Source organism: Lates calcarifer, linkage group LG12 (assembly GCF_001640805.2).
Source record: "Lates calcarifer isolate ASB-BC8 linkage group LG12, TLL_Latcal_v3, whole genome shotgun sequence".
Classification (NCBI taxonomy): domain Eukaryota; kingdom Metazoa; phylum Chordata; class Actinopteri; family Centropomidae; genus Lates; species Lates calcarifer.
Window position 1 is genome coordinate 26,690,561 of NC_066844.1, and position 27,398 is coordinate 26,717,958.

General features: G+C 40.4%; 1 protein-coding gene across 1 annotated transcript in view; it reads right to left on the reverse strand.

The window, feature by feature from the left end:
* Positions 1–1,226: 1,226 nt before the first annotated feature.
* LOC108902116 (potassium voltage-gated channel subfamily D member 3) overlaps positions 1,227–27,398 on the reverse strand; it is a 67,057-nt gene continuing 40,885 nt past the window's right edge. Inside the window, exons 3-7 of the mRNA XM_018703859.2 lie at positions 17,989–18,151; positions 10,302–10,403; positions 5,861–5,953; positions 4,916–5,175; positions 1,227–4,198 (exon numbers count right to left, since the gene is read on the reverse strand). Coding sequence (XP_018559375.1) covers positions 3,961–4,198; positions 4,916–5,175; positions 5,861–5,953; positions 10,302–10,403; positions 17,989–18,151 — 856 coding nt within the window. The 3' untranslated portion in view covers positions 1,227–3,960. The remainder of the gene's footprint in view (positions 4,199–4,915; positions 5,176–5,860; positions 5,954–10,301; positions 10,404–17,988; positions 18,152–27,398) is intronic.

Sequence of the window (27,398 nt, forward strand, 5' to 3'; positions counted from 1 at the left end):
TTACAGTATTTAGATGTTGGTTTTGTTGGGTTCTTCGTTCTACCTCATTTTGTGGCTACAATTTGGATTTTGTTTCATACTGAAGATCAGAATGAAAAATTAGGTTTTTGTTCTGAGTCACAAGGTGTAAAGTCAGAGTCAAGTGATCTATATTCAGTTTAAGACAAAACACATAAACTGTATTGTATATTAATAAGCATTCTTATTTACCTGTTAAAGTTTTAAACGTTTCATTGTATTGACACTATGCAGTGAGTGACATTTTCAGTTTATAAAAAGTAGTTCTGGCCTAGTAAACATATTTAGATGGTATGGTAAATATTGTATTAGTAAATAGCAGTGATGATATAATATTCAATAACATTATATAGGAAATATGTGTGAAAAATGATTGCCTTATACTGCACAGTCAAAAAAAAGAAAAAGAACTACATTGCCATCTAGTGAGGCTCATGCATTTGCTTTAATGATGTGAAGAATGTAACATTGGTGTCCCCAAATGAAGAACATAATGCTGCCACCAAAAGGCCATAAAAATAATTTTATATGTTAACTTCACACAAAGTACAGCGAATAAGAAAAAAAACTACACCAAAGTGATATTTAGTGTGACCATAGTGAGACCTTTACCTTTAAACATCACCAGCTCTCTTCAGTACAGGGTAGGTCAGTTGCTCCAGGCATCTTGGAGACCTCTCCTGTGGATTCAGGCTGTCTCAGTGTCTTCTGCCTCTTCTTTTAATCCCAGGGGGCAGACCATCTGTTGTAGGACTCCTTGTTCTTCTTGTCACTGAAGATAGTTGATTGTGACTCTGTATTTACGGTTGTTGTCATGCTGCAGAATGAATTAGGGACAGATCAGATGCCTCCTTAATAGTATTATGTGATAAGAATCTAAATATCTAAAACCTTTACATAGTATAATGCTGTGTTAATTGAAATTTAGCATTGTCTGAGAAAACAGACATCGGCCTTTCCTCCGTCACCTACTGTTTTTAGATTTGAACTTGTCCAACATCAACCCTCATCACCTGATTTGGCACCTTCAGACCACTGCCTCTTCTCCAAGATGAAGGCAGAGCTCAGTGGTTGCCATTTTGACAGTGATGATGCTGCTTTGGACCATTTTCTCAGACACTGCTCCTTCCGCTTTAAGCCACAAACTGAGCAGTTGCCCCTGGTGTTTCCATGTTGGTGTCAGGAGTGAGAGGAAAGATGACACTTGATTCTCTGTGGCAGATTTTAATTTTCATCTGACACTTAATAGTGTTGAAACAAACAAACTGGACAGAATACCGCGTACACAGCAAACAGACAGAAAAGCTCAGTTCAAAAGGATAAAAAGATAAGAAACAACACAAACAGCGATGCCAAGACTTTTTAAAAAAGTGGCCCCCTACAGTGCCTTTGAACTCTAGTCCATCGTTTAATGATAAGTAATCATCGTACAGTAGTCGTCCCGGTGTGAGAGAAGTGCTTCCTCTAAAAGACTGTTGAAGCATGATGGTGATCTATGATACTGCACAAAGCCCTAATGTGTAGATACTGTTTCAGTGGTAACCAAGATCCAAGTTATGAACAACACGACTGAGCAGACGCTCGTTATTTTCAGCAATAACAGTGAGAAGAAAAATTATCTAAAGGGTTTGTCATTTTTTTATATAGCAGCATAGAAAGTACTACTTCTTTGTTGTTCTCACAGAGGATGGAATTATGACCATTTTGGCACAATACTTTCACCTCGGTTTTAAAACATGACAAATTACAGAAACGCAACACAAAGTATACCGATAGAGCAAAAAACAACTTCACTTTCATGATCCAAGAACACAGGAAGGAAAATCAGAGCTTTCACTTAAGCAAAACTAACAAAAAACCAAAGGACAAATAAACACATTGTTTATTTGATACACAGAACCATACCACACTTGGCAAGTAGTCACAAACTATTCCAAACACCAGGCGTCTATCAACGTCAAATGAGCGACAGTGTGTTAGCAGGAGGCGTTTCAATAATATCTTCACACAGGAGTAAGGCCATAAACCAGACCAGGGTTCAGTTCATTTTCACAATCTTTGCTGCCATCTAGTGAACATTGCTGAGATTATTAGTAGAAATATTCATGATAGAGTTTCTTATTATTAGACTGTTCTTGAGCAATTTATTAATAACCCTAGAAAATACAACTTTGACAAAATAATCTCATCTCATTGGCCACACATTTCATTCTTTGGAATTTGCTCAGTTGTCATGGAGACAGTAGCTGTTTATCATCAGATTGTTTAGGACTTCTTGGTTTACAAGTTACAAACCTGCTGCTAATTGTGGCAAATGTGAAGCAAAACTGATGTTATGTGGTTGAAAGCTCTGGAGAAAGGCAGTAAGTGGACCTTGATTTGAAATTGTTTTGTCAAACTTTTTTTTTACTGGTACTTGTGTACACTTTCAAAATTCTTTACAAATGTAATTTTAAAGTTGTGAAATACATTTAATTATTTATACAAAAAGCTCAAAATGATTTCAAATTTAAAACCTCATGCAACCACTGCAGTCAGTGGTGAAATATATTTTCATTGACAATCAGTTTAACTTTAGACACAAAGGCAATAAACTTGGGCACCAAAGGAAAAACCAGAGGATCTGTATTATAACTCAAACAGCTCAGAAACAGCTCAGACAGCACAGTTTGTTTTACTGCTTGGTTAAAGCTTATCTAAAGGTAAAAAGGCAAGAAAGAGAAAAAATGATTTTTCAGTCAAGACTTTAACTCAAAACGATTTCCATATTTAGAAATTTAATCACTTTCCCTCTATTTTAAACCCTACAAATAATCAGTGTAGGTGTTTAATTTCTTTTTTAGGTTCAAAAACATGAACTGAACATGTATTGGTTCACATGGCTGTTTGATGTCACAGTGGTGCTCAACCTTACCTCCACCCACATATGTTCAAGACACATTTTCATCTCTGTATTTCATTTTCCTTCTCAGCCTCCTGACACGTTATAGACTAACGTCAGCTTTATCCTTAAATGAAAAATCAAACCTTCACTTGACAGTCATGTTGTGGTCATTTCAGGGGTTTTGACCATCAGGTTGAGAACCACCGTCTCGTTTCTCTTCAGTGTCATAAAGACAGTGTCAGGTCAGCCTCACTCCCTGCAGTCAGGCTCCAGGCAGAAATTTAAACCTGAAGGAACTAAACAGCACAGTTTGGTTTGAGTCTTTGACGTGATGAACAGATACAGTTTCCAAAAAAACCAACCAACCAACCAACCAAACAAACAAACAAAAAAACAGATTAACAAAAACACGCTCCTCGACTCAGACACGTCAAACAGTTCAGTGATGAGATATTAGCATCGGGTAACATGACTTTTCAAACGATGCTGTGAAGAAAACAAACCGTTTTCAATTTCAGTTCTTCCTAAAAATACTTAAGCAACACAGAGCACGAACAAGACCAATCAAATTCAAGTTAACACAGTCAACACTTTTCTTTGTCTTTCATCAAACACATTTAAAGTCAAATACCCCTTTTCACTATTTCACTGTGAATTCACTTTAAATTTACTGTGAATTTGTGGTACGTTGACAGCATCTGCTCATGTACAGATATGCTAATTGCACAATGTCTTTCAATCTTTTTCACAGTACTTGCTGTAAAACATTGGTACTGCTGTTAGAAACTATTAGAAATGCAGCGATTCTGTCCGTATCTACAGTACGTACACAACAGGACGAGTGCATGATTCTTGGTTCACATATCTACAATCCTCTACCTCAGTAACGTCTCCTCATCGTTTGTCTTCTCTCAAACATCAGCCGGTCACTCCGTCTGGAGCACAGTGCTGTGTGACAGGACACAGTGCGTCCAACGTTGTAGTGAAACCTGCTTCTTCCTCCTCCTCCTCCTTTACTTTCCCCCTGATACGCTGAGTTACGTCCGTCAGCCGGACAGTCACAGAGCAGAGACTTTGACGATGTTGGTGCCAGCTGAGCTTGTTGTGGTCTGGATGCTCGGGACTGCGGGGTGACCCGGGGGTGGGGGCGGCCTCCTCTGCGGCGGCCCGTGGAGGCCATCGCCGTCAGGGGTCAGAGCGGGGGGCGTCGGGAGGCTGATGATTGCTGTGGTGATTCGGCCACCTTTGCAGTTGATCCTCCCGCTGTCGTCGGTTTTCAGGTTGAGGTTTGAACGACTAGAGGAGAAGAAAAAGAGCGAGAGACTATGAACAACAAGGTAGAAGGAGATGTGTTGAACAGCTCTTGTTACAGCCACACACAGTTCAACACTGTAGAAAGTTTGAAGCTGATAAGTTTTGTGGTATTTCTGTTTCAGATAACGAAAACGAATCACAGCAGCAATGACGTCGTCTTCACTGTCAAAATGGAGACTGTTTTTAAATGTAATTTAATTTAGAGAGAGTCAGAGACTATGTTAAAGTCTTGACAAAATATATTGTACAATGTTCCTACAGCTCCCTCTAGCGACTATATTGTATATTATATTATTGTCCTCTGACGTTAACTGAATAAACTCACCATAACACAGATGTCACCTCAGCCAGTTTTTTTTCCTGAAACCTTTCAACATAACTTTATACCAAAACACAAACTGTTGAATATACAGAGTTAAGATGTTGTTTCTGAAAAAGACACACTGCTAATAGGGTTTTTAAATGTAACTTTTAGCTTTTAGCTTTGAGGAGCACAGAGGAGAACAGAATATTTTAAAAGCTTTGCAGATAAAACAGAAAAATTCAACATGTCCTGATATCACTCTGTAATGTGGGTGAACTGGTCCTTTAAGTCTAAATCTTGTGGGTAGCTTGGTTCCTCCCCCTCATTATTCACCTAACACCTGTGTAGCAAGCCTCTGGCACACCTGTTTGTGTGTTTCTGCTGTTGAGATTCACCTGGTGCTGTGTGATGGTGGGTCACCACACTGTATGTGGATGGCACTGAGCTCCTGCAGGGGGCCCTGGTGTGTCGGGATGGGATGGGCGGAGGGCGTGCTGGCGTTGGGCAGAGGAGTGTTTCTCTTTACCCTGCGGCCACAGCACGTTCCCACTGAGCTGTCGTGGCTGGATATAGAGGGGCTGCGTGAGGGGTAGGTCTGCAGCGCCGTCTCTAAACAGTTCTGCTCGTACATCTGCTCGTCCACAAACTCATGAGCCTGCAGAGAAGAAACAGGATGATAGATGTGGGAAAACAGGGAGGGAGGGAGGAAACAGGAGGTAAATAACACACAGACTCATGAGACTTAATGCCTGGAGTGATATATCAAATTTTAGACTGCACCAAAGTCAAACAATTAATTAGAATAAACTAATAGTGACACTGTCATTTACAAACTCATGCACATGGCCCATTTAGCATCTTGACTGACTGGAGCACAGATTCAGTGTCACTATTTTTACTTTTTTATGCACTTACATGAGAAAACCCAGCTCCCTGTGTGCAGAGCAGGGATTAACCTCTGTTTACACAGTGTCAAATGAAATCTGTCAGACTGGTGTGTAAACATTGTGAAGTGTTTTTGCCAACAGATTTTGAAGAACAGATTCAACAAGAGGGAAAACATCACTGCTGCAGTGATCGACATGTGCAAGTGAAATAAAACTCCCTGGAGCTGCAGGGTGAGCGAGTGTCGGGTACAGGCTCGTGACGAGGCAGCTTTAGAAGCTTGTAGTGTTATTATCATGGTCCCATCCTTTGATGAGAGTGAATACATCTTTTAAGCATCACTGATTGGCTCATACTGCTAATTTATAGGCATGTGTATTGTGTATATACAGATGTAAGTAGTGAGCATTTCAGCTACAAGTGTTGGAGTCTCTCAGAGAGAGAAATGTTCTCACAGTGGTCTTCTCCAGACAGTGCAGCAGGTGGTGGTGTTGGCTCTCTAACAGAGAGGTAGACTTTGTCAGCTTCTGCTCATCCTCCTCTGTGCCCTGGGTAGACACACACACACACACACACACACACACACACACACACACACACACACACACACACACACACACAGAGTTGGTAAGTGTTGACAGATTACTCAGGATGTTGTTGGTGTGCCTGTCCCTCAGTAACACTGGACAGTGATCGTGCTGTTTCTCTCTGAAAACAAACTTTGTCATGTGTAATGAAAATAATGAAAGCTCAGTGAGGTGATGCTTTCGTCTCGCTTCATGTGCCTAATTCTCTCCTAAACTATCTTGCCTCATGCTTGCTGATTTCATTCTCATTTCCATCATGAGCAGGTAGCCAACACTCTCTCTGCTGTTGGCTTTCAAATAATTTACTAGCCAATTAGTTACATAACGGACCACATTTCTGCTCGGTGTGAATTGATCCCTCAGCCTTGGCCCTGCCTTGGCAAGTGGTTTGTTTATAATTCATTTTCTCTATGGTGCATCTTTTTGTGTCATTAGCACTGTTATTGCCTTTGGTTTGGCTCCTTGTGTTAGCACGCAGCCTGCAAAGATAACTTCCCCTCACAGTTTATTTTAGCTAATAACATATAAAGTCTACAACTGTGCTGCTGCCAGCTCTCTTACTTAATTATCTAAGTAGGTACCACTGAGCATTATTTGATGCTTCAGGCAGCTCAACAGTTATTGATGTATGAAGCTTCAGAAAGAGGAAAAGCAGAGTTGAAAAAAACAGAAACAGAAACTTATGGAACCATTTTTTTTGGCGTTTCTCCAAATGGGACTTGTTTTCAAAGCTAAGGCTCCAATATAGCTTAGTCTCAAAGTAATCATAACTGCCAAATAACATGAAAACTGAAAACAAATTAATTCTCTCCCCGCAGCGCACATTGTTACTCAAAGGATTTGGGTAGGAGGCGATCCAGCCCAAGGACTCTTCATTCAGATTCCAGACACATGAACAATACAGCGATGTGGGCACGGGAACAGTACGCCCTCTGATGTCTCAATGAGTGGATTTACCCTCTGGCAGAGGAGCTATCAAAGATATTGTACAGCTAGAGACTCAGACTCATGTCACGACTCAAAGTTATTGTCAAGGAAGAGAGAAGCTGATCAGTCCATCTGTAGTGTGACTGATCGAGTTAACCTAGTCGTACAGACGTGGTCACTGAGGACGTTTTGTTTTACCTCTGTATTTTAATAAGAGATAAATCGGATTATGCAGCTCCTGGTGGAGAATAACTATGTTGTGATAAAGCATAGGTGGTATGGGTAAAATCTAGCACAGTATGAGTTATTTTATACCACATTATGGTACATTGTGATTTTTTTGTATTGACTTAAATGAAGTACACCTTTTGTTATTGTGATAAATCATGTTTCTTGTTACTTTACAGCTGCCTGACGTATTTGTTTCCCCGGCTTTAAGAGGATTTCCTTCCATTCAGGGAGTTTGTACTGTGAACATCCTTCTCAAAACAAACTTTATGGGCAGACCTCTGACTTAAATGAAATGTGACTTCCAGGAAATACCGACACTGTGATTTAAAGTCACTATTCATCTTTGCAGAATTACCCACAGTGAGAGCGGTACCTTCATATATTCACACAGAATAAGCTCTGTGTCAAATTTCTATCACCTCATGACATATTTCATCATCAGTGTTGGTCAGTGCTGCATTACAGTAATGAGATAGTATTTTAATTCATTAATTACATCAAAGTTACTAAATTGCAGCACCGCTCCATTAGTTTGACATTTGGGAGTCTGCTGTGAGACGATATAAATCTGTCAACCGTCAGAAACACGTGTTCCCATCTGACTCTTTTATCGATCAACACTTTGATGAAGTTTTACATTTTCTGGAAAATCAGCTGACAGAGGATTTTATCCACTTTCTCACTCGTGTTGATCTCATTTAAATTTGTTGCCATTTTTCTGGTGTTAGCGCAGGAACGTGTTGTTGATGGTGACCGCCTCTCTCTCCCTACAAACATCTGATTGGTTGGGTTATCTGTTGTCAGTGAACACAACACCAGACCTGTTTGAATCACTGGCAGAAAAATCTGTGACGATGGAACCAGGCTGAAGAAATCCTGTCACTCTTCAGTGGAAAGTGAAAATTAAGTCAACAGCTGTGCTGCCTTTTTTTAAGGTTATCATAAAAGCTTGACAGGATTATCAACAAATCACTCTCCATGATAAAGAGCCTATGATCTGGGTAACAAATAAATAGCTGTCAGGGGAAAAAAGAAAAAAAAAGGCTTCAGGGAAAACTGAGAAAGACCAGCAGTGAACTTCTAATCTAACTATAGGCTATGAGAGAACCAGTTATTTTGTCATATATCCCCACTCACTCCCACCCCAGACCCACGCAGTGCGACTGACTGACTGACAGCAGTGACACCACAATAATTTGATGCGCCAGGACTCTGGCAGCCTCATCACAGACACGCAGAGAGATGGGGGTCGCTCAGCACTCACAGATGGCATTTATATGATAATTCTAACCACTTCCAGACACCCATGAGCTTTCACACTGGACTCGATTAGATCCAAATGGATTTTAGTAACCATCTGCAAGGAGGGGAGTGTGTGACTGAAAGCAAGAGTGATGGACTGGATGGGAAGGATATAGGCAATTTGCTCATGCATTACCAAACACATTTTTCCACGGTGGTGACAAGTAAAAAAAAGGATAAGTAAAAAGTGAAGGAGAACAGAGTGGTGGATGGCCGATGTCTGCGAGTGGACACAAGAAGAAGAGCCTGTCATTTAAGTGAAAAGCTGGACGTTTTGAGAAATAGGCTTATTTGCTTTCTTGTTGAAAGTTTGATGAAAAGATTGACAACACTAGTTTCTCTGCACAAAGTATGGAGCTAGATCCAGGAGGTAATTAGCTTAGCATAAAAAAAGCAGAGGAAAAGGGGCCTGGCTCTGTCCAAAATTCAAAACTACCTCAAATAAATCTGTAGCGTTCACTAAGAAACGTGTTGTATCTCATTTAATTCACACACAGAAATCTACAGAAATCTAAAAAATGTCAAGTGATAGTTTCATGGGAGGTATGTGCCTGTAAACCTGCAGATTTCTTCTTCTTTCTTAAAGACGACCTATTGTACCTCTGATTGGGTTTGTTGGTTAGCTTTGGGCATGGGAGTGGTGATGGTTGACATCAGAGGAAAATACCAGGGTCAGAGGGAGGAGTGGGTCTTTACCCACCTTGGATGGGAAAAAAATAACATTACAAAAGCATGATGTTGTTTGTGTATAAATGAAAGAAATGAGATATAGTTCAGTGAGTCTTAGAGATGCTGGTAGCTGTATTTTGGAACTCGGTACAGAGCCCTGCTAACAGTTTCCCCTTGTTTACAGTCTTTATGCTAAGCTAAGCTAACTGCCTGGCTTTGGTTCTATACTTTAGGTACAATTGTAAGTAAGTGTATTTCCTGAAATGAAATGAACAAGTTCTTTAAAGTGACTAATATATGAATGATAACAAACAACAGACAGAGACAGTAAATGAAATATTAGACTTACACGAGTTACATGACTTTAAGTAAATGCTGATGTTGCTCTGTGTCTGCAGGATGTGTGGACAGGTATTATTACATGTTTAAGGTACAGTCGTGAACACAACACTGCAGTTGTTTGTAATAAAGAAAGGCGAGGTGAGATGGAAACATCTCGTCTTGTAGGATCAGGAGTGTGTGTGAGGGCAGATATTAGTGTCCTCCACTGCCTCATTGTTCACTGGGGCAGTTGTGACTTTTGCTGCAGCCTCTTCTAAAACACTAACCATTTAATTATCACCACAAGCTACTCAGCAAGCAAGTAAAGTAAAAACAACCTCTGTTGTCTGAGCTCGCCACTTTCACAGACAGGGATTAAATCAAGCCGAGGACTGAGAGGCAGCGAGGTAAAGTATTTTGTGCGATTACACTGATAACACCAGCGTGGAGGATTATTGGCCTAACTCCTCTGCTATCATCCCTGCCCTTTATAACAACAAGAATGTAATGACTCCAACTTCTGCTGCTCTTTTATAGCCTCTAAATGACTTTTAAATTGTCCTTTGGTTAATTATGGCAGTAATTGTTTGTCATTTTGTGTGTGTGTAGATGTTTGTGTGTGTTGTTACTGCAGATGTGAAGTTGCTGCGTCTGAGCTATTGAGTTGCAGTGAACTGAAATAATTAGTAGATGGGTGTTTGACAAGGAACAATATGATTAATCTCTCGTACTGAATTACAATCTGCTGACAGCTCCTGTCGTTTCTAATGAACACATCTGAAATTACTTCCCAGTAATCATCTCGCCCACTGTGCTGTTGGTGGTTCTCAGTGTTCAGAGGGTCAGAGGTCGCGCTCACCGTCAGCTCTAGCAGTTCGTTGAGCAGTCCGTTGCGTTTGCTCTGGAGGAAGGCGTTGGCGCTGCCGGACTTGGCTATTCTTATCCTGGCCAGTCTGGCTTTCTGGGCGTGGGAAGAAGAAGAGGTCACAGCATCAGACAGGGTGGGCGGGAGGTCACAGAAGATGACTAATGCCTTATTTAATGGAGAGAATCTGCCAACACATCATCCAGACTCTGTAGTAATCTTCACAGTTACTACTCTGCTGCTTTTAGCCCCACAGTTCCCTTCCTTTCTGTATGAGAATGGAAGCATACAGAGCTTCTTCTGTCTGATATACTGTCATTTTCTTATTTTGTTATTTTGTACACACTAATCTATCACATGTCTGTGTGTCTTGGAGGTAAGATCCTCCCAATGTTGCTCTTCTGAAGTTTCCTCCTCGTTTTCAGAGGACAGAGGGTGACCTCAGGAATAGTAATGAAGCATTTCATTCATCACTAATTGTACAGTAACATGTGCATTAAAGAATTTTGTAAATTTGTTTAATACATGCATTAATAAATACATTTGTAATCTATGAATAAATTGTATTTTAATGGGTAATAAAAAGAGCAATTATAAAATCAACATGAAACAGACATAAATAATGGAATTTAAAAATCTGTTTGATTAAATGCTCAAAATGAGATGAAAATAACTGTTAACTTTAGAACTATTCACAAATTGAATACAGAGTACAGATTTTAATCAGGCATTTAAAAGGGTAATTTCCTCTTCATTAGTGTTTTCATTTCCCTGCTGCTTTTCCTTTTCCTAGGAGCTGTTTGATTTGCTGAGTCTTTCAGCTTCTTGGCCTCTGCTGATAAAACGAGGTAAATCTGCTTCCTCTGCCACCTTCACATGTCCATGTCTGCACCTGACAGGTGAGAGCCAATCAGAGAGCTGAACTCGTGAAGGACTTTTTCACTATTTTCTGATACTGCATCAAAAAAGCAACTATCAGATAAATCAAGAAAAAGGCATCTGATTAACTGATGATGAGACCAGTTGTTAATTAGCTGCAGCCCTGATGAGAACGGCAGTGTCCACATACTTCTGACACAGAATGGATCAGAAGGAGATTTTTGTCAACAACTGAAACAATAACAGACTTTATTCATTTCTCTCCATTGAATTCAGATATAGTTTAAATAGTAGTAGATATAGTTTTTAACTCATTGAAATATTTTCTGATGATAATATTCTGTTGGCTCTGTCTTATCTTGTTCCATTGATACAGTGTTATTTTAAAGTGCTGTTGGTCTTTAATCATAAGTAATGTGGGCTTTAAGACGATGAGCAAACTCAAACTAATGAGGATCCAAATAAATATTGAAGAAAATCTCTTTGAAATTGTATTTTTTGAAGCCAGCTGCTGGGACTCCTCAGTCTAAAACATTTCAGACAAAATGGGACGAAACAGTAAACGATCAAATAAACACCATTTATCATCAGAGGAGAAAAACAATGAACAAGAACTCTGCTGAAACTTGGAAAAGTATAAACACGATATGAAGCCAGGTCCACCTGCTGATGTAGTCTGTCAGCTGAATGAGACGCACAGCTAATGGATGGTTTACTGCATTAGAGCTGAGGAGTTTATGACAATGCACCCGTCTGCTGAATGTGAAATGAATTCCATTTCAAAGCCTGTTTGTCAACACTATTGTGTGAAAAAAAAGAATCTTGGGTTCAACTTTTTACTGCTGACGTCCTCCTCTCTGAAGCAAACAGACAAATTCTAAATCCTTTAAACGTTAAATATGAGAGCAGGTCTGAGCGGAGGAGACGGAGAGAAGGACAAACAGGAAATGAGACAGAAACCCTGTTGGGAATTTCCTAAAATGAAGAGGATATTAGGATGAGTCTCTATAATACGCCGCTGCCTCGAGTGCCTCTGGACACGTAAGGTGAGAGACTTCTTTAACCTTGTCCCGCTGCTTTCTCTCTCTCCCATAAGTGCATTTCAGAAACAGGAGACAGACGGAGCAATATCTGCTTCCCCGACGTGAATCAAAAGTAATGGAATTAGTTTGGGCACTTCAGAAATTGTCCGTCAGACTATAGATACCTGTGAAGGTGTGAGGAATGCTGGAGACCCAGATGTAATAATAATGATAGTGTACGTACGTGTGCAGGATGTGAAACAGAGAGAAAAAGGAGAACCTGCTTCTTTCCTCGCAGCTCTAGTTAAAGAGTGAATGAATTGTAAAGTGAAAGTGCTGTCATGTGCTGCCTGCTTTTCTTATTGATCAAAGGCTCTACTTGACACAAGGAGGGAAAAAATATGAAAGAATAACTAACTCTGATCCTTCTGTAAGTGCAAGAGCTCTGCAACTGGTTGCACTGATGTTCTGATGAGCATCCTGTCTTCTGTGATGGTCCATTGAGCCCAGCTCTTGTCTAGGAAAACTTTACTCTATAACCACATTCTGAACTGATGAAATGTTGGCCTCTTGAAGTCTGGAGGTGTAACCAAGTCGAGTTTGATCAAGTTCAAAGTACGTAAAGTAAGTTTGAAGCACTGAGGCAGGTCTTAGGTCACAGTGGTTTAAAATCAAGTCTACAAATGGCTGATCAAGGATCAATATTAGTTTCCCTGCAGTAAAATGACTTATCTTCCAGCTGAGCATTGCAGTGTCTCTTTACACCACAGTCCAACCCTGATGTTTCAAACTCTAAAGAGACAATGTTTGTTTGACCTTTGTTGACTGATAATCTAACTTAAACAGTTATGTATTATAAATGCTTACAAAATTAATTGGACAGCAAAGAACCCCTGAAAAAAAAAGTTTAAATTCTAATTGTATTCTCTCACTGGAACAGAGCTCGTTTCACCTTTAACAAAAGAAACAAAGCTTAATCATTTCCTTACAGCGCGACATTACAGGAGTGAATACTACATTTACTGGGAATTATCTTCAACCACAGATTAATATGCTTTTGGTGCATCAGTAAGTATTTTTGACATGCATGACTGCGTTATCCAGACAAGACTGCTGACATTTAGTTTTGCTCAGGTCTTCACAGCGAGCTCATGATTATCACTTAGTTCTACAGCAGTGAGTTGTCTTCAGGCTTTATTAGAAGTCTGTTTATTTCACCGTGTGGCTTCGCATTTCTACACATCAGAGGATCATCAACTCGATCTGTTAAAACCACCTGACAAAGATTTCATTAAATCTAATAAAAAGTAAAAGGTTACGTATAAAATGATATATATGTGATCAGTAAATTGATTTGAAGACATTTCTGTCAGTGAGTTTAAATCCTCACCACATTCACTTCTGATATCTAAAGTTTAACATTATAAAAGTGTGGAGACACTGATCATGGTTTCAACATTTGTTCTCTAATCTTTACGAAAGCACTTTTTAGGATTAAAAAACATCCGTTTTATGAATCATAAATTGATTGTATAGATGTTTTCAGTATCTTTAAGTTGTGCATCAGGTAATTATGTTGATACATTGGAGTCTTTTCTCTATTAAAGAAAATTATGACTCAAGCCCTCACTTCTGAAACTGATACAAATATACAGTACATGAATTTGTTTATTATCATTCAAATATGCTGGGTGGACTAAATGTATGTCCTGTCTGATGGAAACAATAAAATTCTGTTTCATACTTTTGTCATAACTTTCAAATTGATACTGAACAGCAGCGAGAAAAGTTCAGATTTCCAGTTTAAAATCTCAACCAGCTCTGGTGCAGTTCACCCATCAGTAAAGGTAAATAAAGGTAAAAAGTATTTTCATGGCTGGAGAACTTCTTTGAAGTAAACTCAGTAACTAAAGTTACAGTCAGGCCTAATGGGCCTCCTCAACACATCTCTGTCCAAAGGCCAGAGATGATGGATTCTCGTTTCTTTACTTCCTGTTTGACCGAGCAAATCAAGATTATATGCTCTAACATTACCACCCACCGTCTGACCGTCAGACAGCCGGCGTGCAGCACCAAGTGTTCGCCTCTAAGACAAGTGAGCCTTGAAACTGCTGCACATAGAGACCATCAGCCTCTCTCCTGCAGACCTCCTCTCTCTCTCTGCCTGTCTCCTTTGTGTCCTCTTTCTCTCTTTTCCCTCGTGTCCGACCTCCTCCTCTCTCTCTCATCTCGCTCCTGTTGTCTTGTTTTGCCCTCACGTCTCTGGTCTTTTTTTTTCCTCGACAACCTGCCATCTTTCAGTGTGGCTCCACTTGACTTTGCTGTCCCATTACCAGTGTGACCTCAGTCCATTTACTGCCTCGACACTCTCCGACACCCTGATGGCGAATACGCTGCACTGCTGATTTGTGAAGGAAAAGAAACAGGTCGTCTTCTTCTGGGGAAGTTTTCTTTTGGCCTCATCAGGGCATTAGACACATTAGTATCAGGGGTAGTTTCTGTGGATGGTTGTGACTGAACATGAAGAGGTGACACTGTACTCTACACTGACACACACACACACACACACACACAGTATTTAGTAAGGCATGACTATCATTAAATCCAATTTATATTCTCCAGTTTCCATTTTCTGACTGTGAAGCTACAATGGGTACAGGAGGGAACCTTTTTGTAAAGTCAGATCCCCAGATGACTACATAATTGTAATGGGAGCCTGGAGCAGCCTGTTGTTAGAGAAGAATGAAGATGAATGAGACCTGGAGAGGAAGGGAAGGCCAGGAGAGATGCAGCAATAGAAAGAGGGAGAACAGTTGAACAGGGTTAATGTAAAACAGATCTCCCTGTTTTTCTGCTTTTCCTTCTACTTGTTCTGTAAATTTCACACTATTTAATTTGTGTATGTTAAGCTCACACTACAGGGAAAAACAAAGAACACATATGGCTATATATGTGTGTATGGATGAATAAAAATAGCTCACAGGTGCACAGGTTATGTCTTTGTGAGTCAGAAACCTTTTGCACTTTGTGGCTATTTTCTAAATAAATACATGGTAAGAACAGAAAATTACACAGACCGGTTCAGTAAGGTAGCTCCTGCTCTCTGAGGTTCCCTGTGCACCTGTAAAATGTGCTGCACTGGTTGGACAAAGCATTAACGTCACGTGTTTATGTATAATTTCTTAACTGAAGTCCATTTAGTAGCTGTTCTAGAGCTTTTGATAACAACTGTCGATGTTCAAATTTCCAAAGTTTAATCAGCAACAAGAAGAATTCAGTACACTCCTTAAATCATCTACAGAACCACGACAAGTGGATGTTAAGATATTTATGATAGAAATCTCCCAAAAAACATATTCGGCCAGTGTTGCTCATAAAGCGTTGATTCTGGTCTGTTGGCGTGATGCGTTTCCAGTGAGAGAGACCAGAGCAAAAAGCAGCAATAAAAATGTTATTTCTTTTTAATTTTCATTTAACAGTTCAACAATGTTTTTGTCAATTAATTCCTCATGTATAGTGGATTACGTATCCCAAAGTTTCTCCCCTCACATCACTGATTTAATGGGATGGGTAAACCCTGAGGAGCTGCTAGCGCTAAAAGAACTTCATTAGTATGAGTTTTACTGAGGAGGTTTACCGTCCCGTCGTGGCCTGAAACATGTTTTACAACCACCGCTAAGAATGAGGAAAATTAAAAATTTCCTTCAGGGGAAAGCCTCAGAGTCCAGTAGTTTAGAGTACACAATCAGTCTTGGACAAGGTAGTCGTGTTTTTTTGGGCTATAAAGCAGGTCAACCTGAGATGCTGTATCTATATTTGAATGTTACGACACCTGCGAGCCTCCTGGAGCCAGTCAGCAAGTAAATAATATCCTCAGTGTATTGGATTGTTTTGTAGAGGATGACTCACAAAAATCAAGAGTTTCCTGAGATCTCATTCAGAAAGATTCACATGACCAGCTTCAAGTGCATCTGGGGGCAGTTAGCTAAATTAGAAATTATGCTGCCAGATTATTGTGGTTAACATCTACTTATAATCTACTACTTACAGTGCTGCAAATGCAAAATGCCTTTCTTTAAAATTGTCATGGGTTAACCTGCTCAAATTGTAGTTTACAGTGATTAGCAGAGTAATTAGTTTAAACTGCAAATTAAACTGCAGATACTCTGAGAAACACACACAAATCTGTCCTGAAGAAACAGATGAACACAAAATAAGCTTCAGGTTTTTTAACGAGTATAATGACTAAATGTTGTGTTGATATTATAAAAAACTATCCCTCAAATATCAAACCCAAAAAAGATTATTAGATGACACCATAACAAAAAAAAGCTGTGTTGGTTTCTCCTGCTGTCAGCAGCTGCTGTCCAAACACACTGCGATCAAAACAATATTCAGTCTGAGCAGAACTGGGCTGCACCGGCTGTTCAGAACATCATTACATTAAACATGAGAGTCGTCTTAGCTCTGAAAGACTTCAGTAACGTCCAGATCAGGTGCTAGAAAACATCTGTTGGATCAAGAGCAATGAACCATGTCAACAGGAAGTCACTGCAGCGTCACAAACTATAATAACGTCCAAACATTACAGTTTCAGAGGAGCAAAACTTTTACTGCCCTTCAGCTCAACACTGTGTTCTTCAGTCTTTCCTGTGTCATGTGTACAGCTTCATCAAATAATACCATGGGACTGTGACAGTAAACACATTTAAACTCACTCACTTTTTTATTCTGTATTTTTCCCCTGAAACAGCGCTGCAGTTAAATATTAGAGAAGCTGATCTGAAGCTGTAAACTGTTGCTGGTTTGATCTCCAAACCAGCTGGATAAATGGATAAATCATCCTGTTCCCCCTCTACTTCAGTGCTTATCGTTCAAATGGATTTCACTCGGGACTCAGCTCGAAGCGAGCTAAACTGGACCACATGAAGGTGTAAGGGGAGCTCACTCCATTGTGTTTGAAATGGATAAAAGAAAAAATCCACTTTACTTCTGCTGATTTAAAGCAATAAATTAATGAGAAAACCAGTCACCTAGGATTTCTTATATCACAGTGGATTCAAACCAGACTTTCTCCCTCCTCAATTAGCTATCAGCAGCTGCTCTCTAACTTAATAGCACTCTTATCTCGCCCTGTAGAAAGGTCAAGCCCACTGGGTGAGTGTAGTGAGTGGATAGCTAACATTTGGCGCTCGGATCTGAAGTGTGTGTCTGTGTGTGTGAGAAAGAGAGATATGGGGAGTTTGTCTGCATGTGAAGAAGCATAATATGGGTCTGAAGGGCAACAAATTTCCTCTGTGTGTGTGTGTGTGTGTGTGTGTGTGTGTGTGTGGTAAAAAAGTGAGCAGATTGAGGGACAGTGATTTTCAGTGCAGTTCAATCATTAATTGGGGTCAATCCTTGTCACCATCACGTTTCTAAAGTTTGTAAATGAGTCCTCTGTACTTTTTACATATTAAAAAACTAATTGGTCATCGAGAGCTTTTAACCCACTGCCATTATTTTAATGATCTGAATATTAAAGAAAAGACCTTTGAATGGTTTTTCAGGCACAACCATTAGTATCCACCCACCTAGCATTTTCACTCAACACTTCAACCTCCTATCCATTCTCATTAACTTAATAATATCTAATAATCCTGTGCCACTTAGGCCTTTTGAAAATCAAGAGTGTGCACTCCTAATGCTCAGGTAATATGAATGTACACAGACTGCGGCACAAACACGCTTTTAACTGACACATAATCTTTGATGGGACGTCTGAAGACACTGACTTTTACCTTTTGAGCGCGGCGTTTGTCCGCTCTCTGGTTCTGGTGGTAGATGCGGCTGAAGTTGGAGACGATGACGGGGACGGGCAGGGCGATCACCAGCACGCCGCTCAGGGAGCAGATGGAGCCGAAGATCTTTCCGGCGATCGTCTTTGGCACCATGTCTCCGTACCTGGACGTGACATGGAGGAGAGAAGTTAGACAAGGTGCTGACACACCATCGCTGTTTTTATGCTCATTTTCAATTTGTGCATGAAAAACCTGAGTGCCAGAAATAAAAAAATATAGCAAAAAAAAATAAAATAGTGCACTTTGAATGAGGTTAGAAAGAACGAAAGAAAAGAGCTGGCATATCAAAAAAGAGGATATATATTAATTTCTGTTCATTTTCAACCCGAAGGAGCAGTTGAGATCTTAGGACTGGGACAACAGGGACAACTTAAGTTTACTTTGTACTACTGAAGGAGCTGACACATAGAGAACTGTATCATCTGCATAAAAATGTAATGGGTCTTAGTATGGATCCCTGGGGCACACCTTTTCATCCAGGGAGGACTCAGCTAACCACCTAGCACCCAGCTACAGCATGCCCAGATCAGCCTGTACTGTAGAGTCGATCTGCCAAGGTGACGTTGTCAACTGTGCCAAAAAAGCCTTGGGCAAATCAATAAAATGAACTGCACAAGATGTTCTGAAGTCCAGTGCATCAGTAACGTCATTCACCATGTTAATAGTTATTGTGCTGTGTTGTTTTCTAAAGCCTGACTGATGTTGTGATAGAAAACAAACGTGGCAACAAATTCTCAAGGCTAAAACACATCATTAAAAAATGTTGAGAATGGTGGTTAATTAAAAAAAAAGAGTCCACAAACGACCTGTCATCATGTCACATCCTCTCAGTAAATTATTTTACAGAGTTTCTTTAAAAGGCTAGTTACAGGAAAAATGCACTGATTTTTTCTGCCCAAAATTTCTGAAATTTGCTCGAACATACCATTGTACAGTTTTTATGGAAACATAATTACTGCTGCTACAATACCGTACATGACCACCAAGGTTGAATTATTCCAGCAGGCCTCAGCAGTACTTCCCTGATCTGACCCTGGCTGTGTCTGAAAGCACTCACAGCTTTACTTCACTATATTTACTTTGTGTAGTGTTTTGCTAACAAACCGACAACACCATGCAGTTAATTTGATAAATCTGAACCAGTTGTGAGACACGACACCTGCACACCACTGCACCAGACCTTCATTATCATGGTTACAATAATAAACATGTGGTCCCAACCTGCCCCTGACAGAGACTTAGTTGCTCTTTATAAGCTCCCGGTCATAATGACTCTGCCCGCTAGAGGTCACCTAACAATAAAACTTAACCAGGAGTTGAAATAAGCTGCTTCCACAGACGACCTATGGCACTGTTTTTTTACAGGAGGAAAATCTCATTTTAATGCCAGTTGTTCTCTGATTCCTTTGGGCCTCTGATAATTCGATTACACAGGTGAACGGACGCTGTAACAGGTGGACAGAGGCGGAGAGATAGGACCGCTGCTATCTATTCAGCTCAGTTGGGGCATAACAAAGCCACGGCAGCGGGATCCAGGGCCTGGAAGAGACCAAGGGTTGACTCGCTGGCCAGAGCTGTGATCCATGCTGGCGTATAGTGGAACAAATTGATTTAAAAACACAGACTGGGACAAGGTTGTGAGCGGGTGGGAAAAGACGCTGAGAGGCTGCCGACATCAAATTTAAGTAATGTGATGTGAAGCGGTGTGAGACAGTGTTTGCTGGTGCACGGTAGGTAATGTTTAGAGAAGGGGCTGAGGGGGGTGGGAAGGTGGGGTCGTCTGCATACGACCAATTTCCTCAAGGGCCACTTTAGAAAAACAGATGGAGCGCAGGGGTTTGATTTTGATCCTCAAAGTTTTACTAAAACACTCGCACTTGTCAAAAGACCTTTTTTCTCTTCCTCTCTGGCTGTTTGGCCTCTTCGGCTCCTCTGAGTTTCCTCTCCACTGCGTTCTCGACACAATGAGACTCTTGACAGGTAGGCCCCATGCACTGTTGACCACTGTTTCTCTCGAGGGCTGCTTTCTGCCCAGACGTGGGTGGGTACTGGCTCTCCACTTTTCTGACTGACTGTTTTTTTTCCTTTTGGCCCAAAGCTCCCACTAACTCTCGATTGCTGAAAAGCACAATAATCACCAGACTTAACCTGCCTCCTGTTCACTACCCACCGACTGAAGAGCTCGGGGATTATGTTTTTGTTTTTTATGATCTGCTTGTTTTTAAGTTGTCGCCTTGTGTGAAGTGCTTTGTAATGTGGGTTTAGAAAAAAGTGCTCTATGAGTAAAGATCATTCTAATTATTACTGTCTCACTCAGCCTTGTGATCTGCCTGAATAAATACATGCGAGAAGGAACTTGATATTGTTCAAAACCCTTTTGAAAGAAAATAAGAGAAAAGGTATTTCTCAAAGTGGAGATGTAGATAATGAGCTGAACAGATTATAAACTGATGTGCTGTTTCCTTTGCTTTTTAATGACAGAGGATTGACTTTAACGTACTGATCACACTGAAATGATCCAACAAAAGTGACCTTTACACACACAAGTAAATATAATAGTCCAGTTCTCAGCTGACCATTTGCTAAACAACCATCATCCAGACAAAGCTGAGCACCTTAAACTGGACAGAGCAGAGTTTGGATTTCCCACAGCTTGACAAGGCTGAGGAGAGGGTTTGATGTCTGCCTCACAATATGATTATTATTTCCATGCCTTCAGCTTTAGCCCTCAGTCTCTTAGCATGGTAGCATACACTGTATGTAGGCATTAAATGGATTTTAAGATCCTTGCTCAGGATTCGCACCTAAGTTAAATGCTAAAATATGCCAGTGACAGTCAGTCACCACCTCAGTCTGCAAAACCGATCGTAGCTGTCTGGAAATGAGAAGCCTGTTGTTGTCTGCGCCGTGAAATCAAGAATCCACTGTTTAGAAAAATAAAAGAATTGTGAACGGTAAATTTTCGACTGATATGATATGATATGACTGTGGACTGTGTCTGTGCTGGTTCAGCTTCAGTAACAGTAACTAATTTGTGGTGGTTAGTCTTGTTTGCAGTGATAGAAAATCTATTCTTGTTTCTCTTCAAACACCAGACTCAATCTCAGACTGGGAGTGAAACTTTTCTGTTGTTTGAGAAGTCATGGCAGGGTTCAGAGTCAGACATATGAAGGATTATGAAGGATGGAGATTTGACCGCAGGGCTCGTGGTTATTGTTGTTGAGTCCTGTTTCGGGCTCTTAGACAATCAGACAAATGATTTCACAGTTTGCTCCGTTGTCTGTCTGTCAGCTGATGAGACATGGCATTCTCCCGGCTCTGACTGCTTTGTTGTAATAATGTTTGACACTTCACACCCACTATGACGTGTCAAACATCATTACGACTGCGACACAGAGGAATATCCAAAACTTTGCTCTTTGCATTACGTAGGTTCACAACAGGGTGTTGTATTTAAAGGAGATGGATGCCAACACAGCCACATGATGAACAGTTAGTTGTGATTACTTTTATGTCGACACAAAAGGAGGTCGCCCTCTCTTTCATTCTGGAGCCATCTCTTCATTCGCAGTGATAATCACCCGCTGTGACCGAACACTTTCTCTCATTAGAAAATTCAAATGTACCTTGTAATCAAAAGGTCGTTCAAAACAGGCCAGACGCTTTTTTATAGTTCTTTAAAACAGTTTTAATTATTACTGCTGCTTAACTTGTGTCCAAATAATTACTGATGATTTGAATCACACGGAAAAAAAAGTAAAAAAATCTGCCACTGCCTGAAACATGTGTCGCATATTCTCATGTGCCAAAATACTCCTGCTACTCCTGCTACTACTGCTGTTACTACTACTACTGTTAATACTACTCCTGCTATTACTGCTGTTACTGCTACTACTGCTAATACTACTGTTAATACTACTACTGCTGCATATGTTGTCATGTTTACAAACTGCTTCACCATCTGTCAACCAGTAAAAGTGTCAAAATAAGTGTGAAGTGGGTAGAATAAAACATTCTACAGTTATATTGATTTAAAAGTTCAAGAGATGAAAACTGTGGAAAACAGCTTGTATGGAAACTAAAACAGAAGAAATATCTCAGAATAAAGTTAAGACACAGACTGAGGTTAGTTAGGCTGCAGTTTAAATCAAAGTAAATCTTCATGTCTAAACTGACTGTAAGTGATGGATGGATCCATATGGACTCTGCCAAAAACATAAAGTGTTAACATGGATTTCCTCAACTTTCCCATTACAGTTCTTTGTCTGTCTGCTGTGTCACACCCTCTAACTGTGTGTGGTTTACGCAATTCTTTGCAATTTTGCGAGTTGTGCCCAGCTAGGCCACAAACAACACCAATATTATTCATTTGTAAGATTCTATATTATTACGTGTGGCATTTTCAGTTAATCCCATGGGCATATTTTGCATAAATAGAATATAATAATATAAATTTGCATCAGTTTCACACAGCAGTGGAGAAGTCGACTGGAAAACAATGACAGCTGCAGCGTGAAATGTCAAGAGTTAGAAATCTCCTCTCTTTCAAATAATTAGGATTAATGAGGGAGTTACTGACAGGAGCAATCACAAATAGAAATATTTGTGGAGAAATGATGCAAAACTCTGCAGGTCAGAGGTGCTCGTCTCCACATGAGCAGATATGGTGAATATATGATTCACCTTGATGCAGGAATACAACTGATGAGCCTCTTCACATTAAGATAACAGCGTACATACATGTGCTTCCAAGATCAATTCATCAGGTGAACGATGAGTTGTTCAGGGAAAGGCTAAAGAAAAGCAGTTCAATGATGCAGACAGCAGCAGGGCTGTTTCTCTGGTAAATGATCTTCTTCATTATTTAGCTTTTTCCCTCTGCCACAGTTTAAAACAGAGACCTGAGCAGGTGGAAAAATCAATTGTGAGGGAATTTATTCAGTCGTGTGTCTTATCCTTTCCAATCTCTTACTTGTTTTGCTCTTCATTAAAAGAAGCTCTGCTGTAGCTTCCACATGCTGAGGAAGCAACAGCGTGCTCCTAATAGATCTATGATGGGCATCAAGTAAAACAGAATTGGACTGGATGTGCTGCATCAAAAAGGCTTTCATGATTCCTGCTTATAGCAGGCAGGACTGAAAACAGCAGCGTAAACCAAGTCAGACTTTGTTGCAGCTGCGAAGATGAAAATTAAAAACAGTTTTCACAAGTGCACCTACAGGACAAAACTAGTTTTTTAAATCACACAGGGACCTGTGTTATTCTTACCTTTGCAGGTGTTAACAGCTCTCACTGTAATTTGTCATTTTATTTATTGTGAAGAATGATCACCTGCATGAGAGCACCTGAAAGCCCATAAAATGACCAGAGCTACTGGATGTGGAGGTCATCAATCAACACACACACACACACACCACACACACACCACACACACACACACACACACACACACACAGGGAATGTAGAGGAGGATTTCAGGTTTAAACCCACTGAGGACAGACAGGAAACAGAACCTAACCATTCAGCTGTCTGGTCTTTGTATGAACACGTTTTAATTTGTCCTGGCAGGTGGTACTTAAAGTGTGTGGCAGCCAATCAGAGTGAAGTGTTGCTGTGAGTGACAGCAGAGGTCAGAGGGATTCCTGTGTTTTTGTTTGTTTGCAGTGCAGTGTGTTAATTATGGATGGATCCTGAAAACAAACAAACAATGAGCTGTTTCCCTCTCTGAAAAAACAGAGTGACAGCATTAACACTCACAGCAGATGTTGTGAATGAGGACCATCAGCTGAGGTAATGGACTATTGGAGCCTTTAGAGATCATAACAGATGAATAAATGACACATTGATCCCAGTGTGACTGAGCAGCGGCTGCAGAACAAGGACGAAATCCTGAAGTTCATGTTTGCCCTGCTCTAACTCTGAGTTCATTACTCTTCAACAAGAACTTCATTACACTTAGTAAATAGTCAAACGCCTCTGGTGTCCATCTGGTGCAATTCATTTGAAGCTAATAAACAAAATGATGACCCCCCCCACCCCCACAGTCACCAAGGATCCAGGGTCCTATAAAAACTAATTTCAGTGATTATTTACTCATTAAAGTAACAAAGGTAGTAATGACAAAGTTAGGTGAATTTGTTTTTGCCACGTGCACATGAAAATACCCGTTTGACAAACACAGTTGGATCCTTTTGTCTTTTAAGGATTAACTGTAACACATTCATATAAATCTGCTCAACATTTGCTAAGCTGCTGAGTCCTGATTGCTTTTTATCACAGGCACACGTTTGCTGTGTGACAGTGCAGGTTAACAGGAGATCTCTTTGCCTAACGTTTACATAATCTGCCATGAGTCTGAATGGCTCCTGCTGGAATCAGCGCTGGATAATCCCACTGTCAACACGAGTACCAGACAAAGTGGACTGACATTCTCCAAACAATCAGCCAAACAAAGGAACAATGAACGGGCAATTTGGAAATAATCAAAACCCTCTGTTAAAGATAACGACTCACATCAGACGTCAGAATCAATGGAAAATAATTCTACACAGTCGTTTTTATCTATTTTTAACATGAAGTCTCATTTGGAAAGTCTTTCCTTTAGCTTTCCTCTTCTCCTCTGTTGTCTTTCATCAAACAGTGGGTGAGGAGACTGGCATTTCTAAAATCTCCCCAAGATCTTCAGGTTTTCATGAAACCACTTTTGATTCTATTTAGGATTACAGCTTTTTTTTTTCAGCAATTTCCATTTCATGCCTTCACACTGAATTAGCTGGATCCAGATTACCTTCACATGCACAAGTGATTCACAGGAAATGATGCAGCCATGTAAACCAGCATCTCTGTTCTCACTGATGTTCAGCCTGTTTTAAATTTACTGCTACTGCAAACCAAACTTCTCCTCCTCCTCCTCCTCCTCCTCCTGCTGCTGCTGCTGCTGCTGCTTCACCTTGAGAAAGCAAAACACTGTGAAGCTTTTTCTTTAAACAGTGGATCAGTTTTAAATATTGCAGCAGTCCAGTTATTGACTGGCTTCTTTATCAGAACATCTCTGAGCTGATTTGGCTTCACTGTAGAAACAGAGACACCAGTTGCTTCTCTGTTGTTTTTCTCACTGAGCAGGTGCTTTAGAAGTGTTCGCCTAATTCTGGGACCTGTAGTGTTAACCCACACTCCCTGTTACCATGGTAACTACAGCTGTCAGCAGTTACTCTATATAAAGATGGACGACGCGTCTCCACTTCCTCTCATTTTACAAAAATGAAGCCAAACATCTTCAGGGACAGGTGCTGCTATGTGGCAGAGGCAACACCTGAGTCTGTGCAGGAGTGATCAGGTGGTGGAGTCACAGTATCAAGGTCTCGTCCACACACCACGAGTCGATCACAGCTGTCAATCATGACATCACAAACATAAACATGCATCTGAAACAAGAAGCACCTGAAATGACAGAAATCATCTCTGGGAAAATGTATTTGACGTGAACTTTCTGCCAGCGAGGGTGACCGAACCAGAAACCAGGACTGAAATCATAAGGATTACAAATTCAAAGTATAACTTCAGTAAATTACAACTTTGTAATTCTGTCCTGTAATTCAGTCATGATAATAGTGAACTTTAGTGTCTGCTGAGACCTGGGAACACACTGACATTGTTACAGTGAAATCTGACAGGACAGGAAATAAAGATGATCAAACAAGAGGAGAAAGACGAAGCAGATTATCTAAACCAGGTTCCCAGAATTCAGAGATGAACTTATCATTAGTACCAGTGGGAATGACCCAAGTTGTAGTTAATTAAAATGATCTGCTGATGGTGACTACAGTACGACTGATACTGGATTTTTACCTAAATACGTCATAAACGAGGAATCCTGACAGAGAGAAAAACACTTTTTTTATTGTAACACTATAAAAAGTGTACAAGGCCAATAGTAAGATGAAACAGTGTTATTCAAGTCAAGTCCATTTTATTTATATAGTGCCAATTCACAACAGAAGTTATCTCGAGGCGCTGTAATTAAGATGGTAAGAGAAGTGCTCATCACGCATTAAAATTTCTCTCTCGTTTCAGTGTTTAACAGCAACAATCAACTCCGTCCAAAGTGCAGTGTCACATGGTGAATTTTAACTCTGAGTAGAATCACTTCATGCTCTCCCCTGTGGGTGAAGCAGCGTTCACAGCACCACCGCTCCTTCACCCTTCACGACATGTTTACAACCCTCTCTTTCCCCTCATCAGTGCAGAGCCGACACTGAAACCAATTTGCTCCTCCAAACCTCAAGAAAGTGAGAAATGCCTGACCTGACCATCTATCCAGGGTACACAACCTGCTGCACTGACATTCACACACAATCTCACCTCTGTGTTTCCTACTGAATGAAGCGGGAGAGGAGGCGATAACAATGGAGGAGAGAGGGAGGAACAAAAGGTGGAGGTGGGATGGGATTAAACAGGAGGAGGAGAAACAGCCTGATGTCTGTTATTACACAGAGAGGCGTTTGAGGGATGCGGGATATTAGTTTGTGTGACCTGCTGCCACTGGAGAGAAAGCACCATCCATCATGACCTGCTGTATCTATGTGAGCTCCTGTATGAATCAGGGTCTATCTCAGCAGGGAGAGTTAACATCAAGGGCAAAGTCAGCTGCCACAGAGGGCTGAGGAGGAGAGAAGGTTCAGCTGAGGTTCATTGTTGACCACAGGATGATGTATGAGACCTACACCTGCACAATAACAGAGAAAAAAACACTTTTCCTTCACCTTTATTTACCCAGGGATAATTTCCTAAGCACGCGTCCTTTTCAACTCCCTGTTTAATATTCATACAGCGACAGAGCTGCCCAGTAACATCCATCCAGTTTTTCTCTGCTGCTCAAACAAACTGCAGATTTAATGCCTTATTAATGTATTTCTGTTGCCTTGTGTCTGAACGGCGCTGTATGAATATAATTATCTTTCCTTCTTTAACAAAACCTGATTCACAGGTATTTGATTTTAACATCGATCACTGCTCAAAGGAGAAGCAGTTTGACAAAGTCTTTTGTAATTCCAAAACTACAGAGCCCATTTTTGATTAGTTTAAAAAGATGAATGCAGAATTTCTGCCTGTTTCTTGACCTGCTTTGTATCTGTTGTGTTTATTCTTCATTTGACTCTGGAGACTGTATGGAACTGTATTTTCTGCTGGTCTTAATTAATGTTGGTCATATGAGTCACAGTCTGCCGGAGGGAAGCTGTCTGACGTGAGAATTATAAATGCTATAATCTGATTTCATTTGGCCTTTAACAGCCTAAGTTTCTGAGAAGTAATTTACTGATATATCCAACAGTGTTTGGAAAACTCAGTGT